The 8,174-nt window shown below is 56.8% G+C and overlaps 1 protein-coding gene across 1 annotated transcript; it reads left to right on the plus strand.

The window, feature by feature from the left end:
* Positions 1 to 809: 809 nt before the first annotated feature.
* Positions 810 to 7,820, plus strand: ARSI (arylsulfatase family member I). Its single transcript, XM_082726267.1, has 2 exons — positions 810 to 1,706; positions 5,556 to 7,820. Exons 1-2 carry the CDS (start codon positions 1,387 to 1,389, stop codon positions 6,961 to 6,963), a joined length of 1,728 nt encoding a protein of 575 aa, XP_082582393.1. The 5' UTR covers positions 810 to 1,386; the 3' UTR covers positions 6,964 to 7,820.
* The last annotated feature ends 354 nt before the right edge of the window (positions 7,821 to 8,174 follow it).

Raw genomic sequence — 8,174 nt, forward strand, 5'->3', positions numbered from 1 at the left:
GTCTGAGGTCTTTGGCTTGTCTTTGGCTCTCCGGAGCCCCTGCCTTCCCTCTGGCAACACAGCCATCCCCCTGCTTTACCCCTTTATGATACCTGCCTGGCATAGAAGTCCTCCAGCTTGCCTTCTCTGCTGGGGAGATTTCCTTGGGTGAGAGTTGGCCTGCACTCCTGCGGGAGGCCCGCTCATCCATTCATTCATGCAACACGTGCTGATTAACTTCTGGATCCTGTGGATACAAGATGTATTCAACAGCCCCAGCCCTCTGGATTTTAGCGCTGGCGTTCTATCCCCGAAGGGCAGAATGAAGAGGGGGAGGGGTCGGGATGGGGAAAGGGAAGCTGGCAAAGTCAAGAACCTTGTTTCCTGATTTCCAGCCTCAGGCGCTTGCTAAAGGCGTCCCTGTTCTCCACTGCGGTCTCTACTGCCACTCTAGCAGCCACCGAGCCCCCGGGGAAGAAGTTACTAACATGCCCTGTGACTTACACCAGTTTCTACCTATCTCAGGGCTTCAGTTTCTCCAACTGTAGAACGAACGGGTTGGAATAGAAAACTATGCGCGACCCCTCCAGGGCTGGCACACAGAGGTGCTAAGGTTCCAAGATCTTGGAATGTCTGACCGGGCCATTCCAGAGCTGTTCCACTGAATTCCAAGCAGCCCCTCTCCCTCCTGTTCTCCCGCCCGGGACGGCCGGGAGGGGGCCGGAGCCACGGAGCCAGAGGGCCGACCGGGCCTGGGCTTCCCGCCCGGGGGGCGGAGCCGCTGCTCCCCGTCCCGCCCCTCCACCTGGGGTTCTGCCCCGGCAGATGTTACAACTTTTTCGCATTCTCTCCCCCGGTGTCCCCTCCCGCCCCCAGGCCCGCCCAACCCGTGCCTCCCTCCCCTTCCCCGCTGGGGTCCTGCCCGCCTCCCTGCGGGGAGCCCGACTGTTCTCAGGACTCGGGCGGGGCGAGAGGCAGGGCCGGGGGCTGGAGGGTCGGGAGGAGGAGGAAAGGAAAGCAGAGGCGAGAGAAATTAGGAGGCGGGAGAAATCGAGGGCTAATAGGAAGGGGAGAGTCAGAGGATGGTGGAGAGCACTTTTTGGAAGCAGCCACACCGCGTCTCAGGCTGGCCCGGCTGAGCTGGGGAAGAGGGAGCGAGGGCGGTGCAGGGCGGGCGCGCGGGCGGCGGGAGGCAGCTCTGCGCGGGCCTGACCTCCCCAGAGCGCCCCGCTGCGGCCGCGCAGGTCCCCCCTCCGGTCCTGATTCAACTTCTGGGCTGCCCCCGGGGCCGCTGAACGATCTCGCAGCATCCAGGCGGGCCAGCCGGCCGTTGTGCGGGCCGTGCGCCCTGGGCGCGCGAGGCGGTGAGGCCCCGGGAACCCTGTGCGCCGGGACGCGCGGGCCGGCATGGCGATGCACGCCCTCACTGGCTTCTCGCTGGTCAGTCTGCTCAGCTTCGGCTACCTGTCCTGGGACTGGGCCAAGCCGAGTCTGGTGGCTGATGGGCCTGGGGATGCCGGTGTGGAGCAACCTACGGCCGCTCCACCCCAGCCTCCCCATATCATCTTCATCCTTACTGACGACCAGGGCTACCACGACGTGGGCTACCACGGCTCCGATATCGAGACCCCTACACTGGACCGGCTGGCAGCCGAGGGTGTCAAGCTGGAGAATTATTATATTCAGCCCATCTGCACGCCTTCGCGGAGCCAACTTCTCACTGGCAGGTAGGTATGCCCCAGGCTGCTGGGACTGGCCCCGTGTGCCCCAAATAAATCCCGCCTGTCGATTTCCTCTGCATTCCCAGAAGCCCTCCTACCCCCAACCCCTCTGGGACCTGGGAAACCAGGACTCCGCCAATTCTATCTCCAGTCGCCTTGTGTGATCATTAGTTAAGTCCTTTGCCCTCTCTGGGCCTCAGTTTCTCCAACTGTACACTGAATGGATGGGATCATCTTTGAGGTCTCCTCCTTCTGATGTTCTAGGACACACACTGAACACCATGCGAAGGAGACACCTGGGCATCCCTTTGTGAGAGGCACACAGCAGTTTCTGACGCTTAGGTTTTAACCCTGCTTCTAATTACAGACCCGGAGGCCATGAGCAAATCATTCAGCTTCTCTAAGCCTCTGCTTCCTTCTCTGTCCGTAAACAGAGTGGAGGGCAGTGTTTATCCTGAAGAAGAGTGGCGAGGATGAGATGAATTGTATGTATCCTGCTTGGCTATAATAAATGGCAGCTTCTAGGTCACCGGAGGGATCAGGGTTCCCAAACCGAGGGCTGCATGGAAAGGAAACCAAGGAACGTGTAGCGAGGGCAGAAAGACACACACAGGATGCTTTGACCTGTGACTAGTTCCTTCACTTCTCCAAACCTCTGTTTTTTCATCTGCGAAATCCTCCTAAGTTGGCTGGGAGCCCCCAGGAGACGTGCTGCTTTCTCCGTAAGGAGTTGTCCACAGGCAAGGCGGCTGGATTACAGGATTAAAAGAGCAGGGTAACAGGAGGTGGGGGTGTGGAAGGCAAACTCTGGCCACTTAGGAGAAAATCCTTTGGCAAGACTGAAGCTAATCCTCCTTGGATAGGGTCCAAGTCATGCCTTCTCCAAAGTTCCACCCAAAAGCCATTAGCGTGATCTCAGGAACCAGAGCCTTGCTCTCCCTGTTTCCCTGGGTGGGAGAAACTGAGGCATGGAGTCGGGGGTGGGGGGGCCAACTCATGCCTCTGCCCAACTTCGGGGTCGGTGGGAGAGGGGGCTGAGCGGCCAGGTGGTTGGCAGGGGTCCCAGAGCTGGGAGTCGAATAGGTCCCTTTTCTTCCTCCGCTCGCAGCGCAGCATTCAGCTCCAGGAGCAGAGAGGGAGGGAGATAGAACTGGGGAAGTGTGGAAGAGGGGCTGGTGTATGTATTATGGGTTGGGGCATCAGTAGTGTTGGCGAGGGCCAAATGTGGACTAACCTCCAGCAGGGGGAAAAGAACCTGCATCTCCAAGAATTGTGCACAAGCTAGCATTTCTCTCTCGAGAGGTGACTTTCGGTTGAAGCAGGGGAATGAGCAGCCGGCAGGGCTGGGTTCCAACCCCCTGATCTGGGAAGTTAGCTGAGCGAGGCTGGGCAGCGTCTGCCCTCCGCCCCCTGCAGCTGGCTCCATCTGACTGATGCTGACGACTCTCATTAGTGTTTGTTAAGGCATCCAGTCGTGCTCTGCGATGCTGGAGAGAGTCAGTGTTTCTCATGTTACCCCCTTGCAGCCGGGCTTCAGTGACCCATAGCTGGTCCGCCCACTTTACAAACAGGTCCTCCGAGGTACCCAGCCCTGTGATGAGGCCCCGCCACCGCTTGGCCCTGGGGTACTTCCCATATTAAATGGAATCATTCATTAGCTTGATTGGGGGCTGCAGAGCCAACATCAACGAGAGGATTTGAGCACAAGCTGTGTAGACCTGGGTTCCAAGCTCGGAGCCCCTGCTGGCTAGCCGTCTGCAGTTGGGCCCGTGCTGTACTTTTGAGAGCCTCAGTTTCATTAGATGTGGAATGGGGATAGTAATAGTTTTCCCTGTAGCTTTTAATGAAGTTTAAATGAAATAATATATGTGGTGTAGAGACAAATATAAAAATGGCAACAGTAGCTAGTGATACTAAGGATGAGAGCTCTAAGTTAAGGAAACCAAAAATAGGAGAGCCCCACCACCCCCCGCCGCCCCAGGCCTGGGTTAAAGGAGTCAGGTTGTCAGGTCTTGGCTTAACTAGGATTCCTCTGGGGTGAGAAAAAGCTGTGGGATTCTAAGACTCTTGTGAAGTTCTAGCCTTCTTATTTACTCTGGGCTTTTAAGACCTGAGTAAAGGCTGGACACCACAAGCAGATCACATGGGGACCTTGACCGCAGAAGGGATTTGAATGAATAGATGAGGAATGCAGGATTCTGCTAACCCATTTGCTCCTGCCTCAGAGCGTCAGCCTGGGTGAGTGACCCAGATCCAGGGGCCACATGAATGTATAGGCAGGCACGTGAGAACTGGTCTCATAAAATTTGGGAACTGGAGGGTTTTCAGAGACCTGCCGTCCTACCCAGCTCACCCATCTATGTGAGCTCACTGAGGCCACAATGGGGGAAGAGACGTGGCAGCTGAGTTTGCTGGAGACAAGTCTGGGTTTGGACTCTGCTTGGACTTATGTTCAAGTCCTGGTTTTGCCCCTGACCCCTGAGTGACCTTGAGCAAGGCCCTTCCCCTCCTCTGGACATGGGGTTTCTGTTTGTTTGTTTGTCTTTTTTTTTTTTTTTAAGATTTTATTTATTTATGAGAGAGCGAGAGAGAGAGAGCGCGCACGAACTGGCGAGGGCCGGAGGGAGAAGGAGAGGGACTAGCAGACCCCTTGCTGAGTGTGGAGCCTGATGCAAGGCTCCACTCCTCGCTCCATCCCTGGATCCTGAGATCATGACCTGAGTGAAAGTCAGACACTTAACCAACTGAGCCACCCAGGTGCTCCTGGATCTGTGTTTTTTATTTTTTTATTTTTAAAGATTTTATTTATTTATTCGGCAGAGAGAGATCACAAGTAGGCAGAGAGGCAGGCAGAGAGAGAGAGAGGAGGAAGCAGGCTCCCTGCTGAGCAGAGAGCCTGATGCGGGACTCGATCCCAGGACCCTGAGATCATGACCTGAGCTGAAGGCAGCAGCTTAACCCACTGAGCCACCCAGGCGCCCTGGACCTGTGTTTTTAAAGACAGAATAAATACACTAGAAATTGACTTCGATCCCTTCTGCCTCTAAAATCCTGAGTGCCTGCCTGCCTGCCTGCCTGCCTTCCTTCTTTCCTTCCAGACGTCATTGAGGATTGTTTAAACATCACCTGAATGCCGGGAATACAAAGTTGAGTAAAGGACAGCCCCATTACATACCACTGGACCCACGAGCATGTACAACTAAGCAGAACCCAATGGCCACATAGGATGATGATCATGTGTACTAAATTTTAACCCAGAAACAAAAGTGACTCATTCTTTGAAAGAACTTAGGAATTCTGAAGTTTCTGAAGACCCCTGGGATTTAGATCCCCACTCCAGTTACTAATTGTTTGAATCACTTGGCAAATGACTTAACTTACTGAGCCTCAGTTTCCTTATTTGGAAAATGGGAATAATAATGACACGCATACACTCCCTAGGTTAGTGGGGAGTTGGTGAGATGCTTAGTATAAGGGGCTTAGCACAATGCCGAGCACAGAGAGAGGACTTGGTATTAGTTATTATTATATTTTTTTTGTCATGATTAACCTGGGTTCGACTCTTAACTCCCCCACCTTCCTGGCTGCGTGATCCTGGATGAGTGGTTGAACCATTCCAAGCTTCAGGCTCCTCATCTGTCAAACAATAAATAATCAGCTTCTATTGATTTTGAGGATTTTGAGGATTCTGTTGAGACAACGCATTTGGAGTGCTTTTTGCATGCCTATTACTGTGCATTTGCTGGAAGTGCTGGGAGCAGAGCCCCCCTCAGGGAGGGCACTGGGGGCTTGGTTGGCCCGAGTGGTGGTTTGTAGCTTCCTTGTGCCTTCCATACGCTGTCCTCTTCCCACCAGGTACCAGATCCACACTGGACTTCAACACTCCATCATCCGCCCTCGGCAGCCTAACTGCCTGCCCCTGGACCAGGTGACGCTGCCCCAGAAGCTGCAGGAGGCAGGCTACTCCACCCACATGGTGGGCAAGTGGCACCTGGGCTTCTACCGGAAGGAGTGCCTGCCCACCCGCCGGGGCTTCGACACCTTCCTGGGCTCGCTCACCGGCAACGTGGACTACTACACCTACGACAACTGTGACGGGCCCGGGGTGTGTGGCTTTGACCTGCACGAGGGCGAGAGCGTGGCCTGGGGGCTCAGCGGCCAGTACTCCACCATGCTCTACGCCCAGCGGGTCAGCCACATCCTCGCTAGCCACAGCCCCCGGCGGCCCCTCTTCCTCTACGTGGCCTTCCAGGCCGTGCACACGCCCTTGCAGTCCCCTCGCGAGTACCTGTACCGCTACCGCGGCATGGGCAATGTGGCCCGGCGCAAGTATGCGGCCATGGTAACCTGCATGGATGAGGCCGTGCGCAACATCACCGGGGCCCTCAAGCGCTACGGTTTCTACAACAACAGCGTCATCATCTTCTCTAGCGACAACGGCGGCCAGACCTTCTCCGGGGGAAGCAACTGGCCACTGCGAGGACGCAAGGGCACTTACTGGGAAGGGGGTGTGCGTGGCCTCGGCTTCGTCCACAGCCCCCTGCTCAAGCGAAAGCGCCGGACAAGCCGGGCACTGGTGCACATCACTGACTGGTACCCGACCCTGGTGGGTCTGGCAGGTGGCACTGCCTCGGCGGCGGATGGGCTAGATGGCTATGACGTGTGGCCCACCATCAGTGAGGGCCGGGCCTCGCCGCGCACAGAGATCCTGCACAATATCGACCCCCTCTACAACCATGCCCGGCATGGCTCCCTGGAGGCTGGCTTTGGCATCTGGAACACAGCTGTGCAGGCTGCCATCCGCGTGGGTGAGTGGAAGCTGCTCACAGGGGACCCTGGCTATGGGGATTGGATCCCACCGCAGACGCTGGCCGCCTTTCCCGGCAGCTGGTGGAACCTCGAGCGCATGGCCAGTGCCCGCCAGGCGGTGTGGCTCTTCAACATCAGCGCTGACCCCTACGAACGGGAGGACCTGGCTGGCCAACGGCCCGATGTGGTCCGTGCCCTTCTGGCCCGTCTGGTGGACTATAACCGCACAGCCATCCCTGTGCGCTACCCAGCTGAGAATCCGCGGGCCCATCCCGACTTTAATGGGGGTGCTTGGGGGCCCTGGGCCAGTGATGAGGAAGAAGAGGAAGAGGAGGAAGAGGAAGGCAGGGCTCGAAGCTTCTCCCGAGGGCGCCGCAAGAAAAAATGCAAGATTTGCAAGCTTCGATCCTTTTTTCGTAAACTCAACACCAGGCTGATGTCCCAGCGGATCTGATGGGGGGGACGTCATGATCTCTGTCCCCCTAGATGTACTTACCCAATCAGGCCTGGCCCTGCCCCTCCCCACCAAGGGGCCTGAGGTCAAATTCCCACCTGTAGGGAAATGGGGAGCAGAGAGTTCCTCCATTGAAGGGTGGGGAGCTTGGCCTGGGGGAGAATAAACTAGACACGGTTGCCTGGATTCCAGTCCCACCTCTCCATTGACTTGCTCTGTGACCTCAAGTGGCTTGCGTGAGCTCTCAGGGCCCGTCTTGCTCGGTGAAAGAGCTGTAATGACTTGGTGGCTCCGTGGAGTGAACCTGGCACCTGGGGCCATGATGGAGTTCCCGTTGACCTTGCCACCTCCCAGCTCTTTGATGACCTTGCCCTTGAAGCCTGCACCTCTGGGATACTGCTTGGGTGAGGGGCCACATGGAGGCGTCTCTAGGCCTGGACCCTCACTGAGGCATGGTGGTCGGGCCAGAGTGCTGAGGGCGGAAGTGGAGGGATAGCGGCTGACTTTCCTGGTCCTCCCATGGCTTGGGCCAATCTCGAGGCCAGACAAGTGCTGGGAGCTATGGGAGAAAGCTCTCCTTCTGGCCCCTAGCACCCAGAGGACAGACTGGGCTGTTAGCTACAGCAGGATCAAGGGTGATGGGAACAGCTGTGAAAAGAGCTCCGAACTAACAATCAGGACACTGGGTGCTGCTTTGACCTTGGACCCAACCCTTCCCCTTTGGGCCTTGATTTCCCCATCTGCAAATGGGGTTGTTAGCCCTAGCTCCGCCTACCTCAAAGGGCTATAGAGATATACTGGCCAAGGTAATGGTTGTGGAGGAGCCCATGAACTTGATTAAAATGCAGTCACATGGACGCCAAGGCTGCAGGGCTGTCTGTGAGCACCGGTGTGGGTGTGTCCTTCCTGAGGGCAAGTAGGAGCTCACCACTGACCGAGTCTGTGGGAGAGGAGGTAGACAGGCTGGTGGGGAAGCAGAATGTACGAGTTTTGGCCCAGCCTTGCCACAGGCCCACCGGGCGACCTCTAGCAAATCCCAGAGCCTCTCTGGGCCTCAGTGTCCCCCTGTGTACAATGGATGATTTAAGAGCTCTTCCGACTTGGTCGTTCCAGGGACCCCTGTACGTGTGTGCTGGGGAGCATGGGCTGAGTGGCGGGAAGAGGGGCCTAGGGGGCTCAGAGCCTGCTTGCTGCAGAGCGTGCCTCTATCC

Source organism: Mustela nivalis (genome assembly GCF_964662115.1).
Source record: "Mustela nivalis genome assembly, chromosome: 3".
Classification (NCBI taxonomy): Eukaryota; Metazoa; Chordata; class Mammalia; order Carnivora; family Mustelidae; genus Mustela; species Mustela nivalis.

Coding starts and splice junctions, on each gene's coding strand:
- ARSI (XM_082726267.1), top strand. CDS start 1,387: ATGGCGATGCACGCCCTCACTGGCTTCTCGCTGGTCAGTCTGCTCAGC. Junction 1,707..5,555: donor AGCCAACTTCTCACTGGCAG/GTAGGTATGCCC, acceptor TCTTCCCACCAG/GTACCAGATCCACACTGGAC.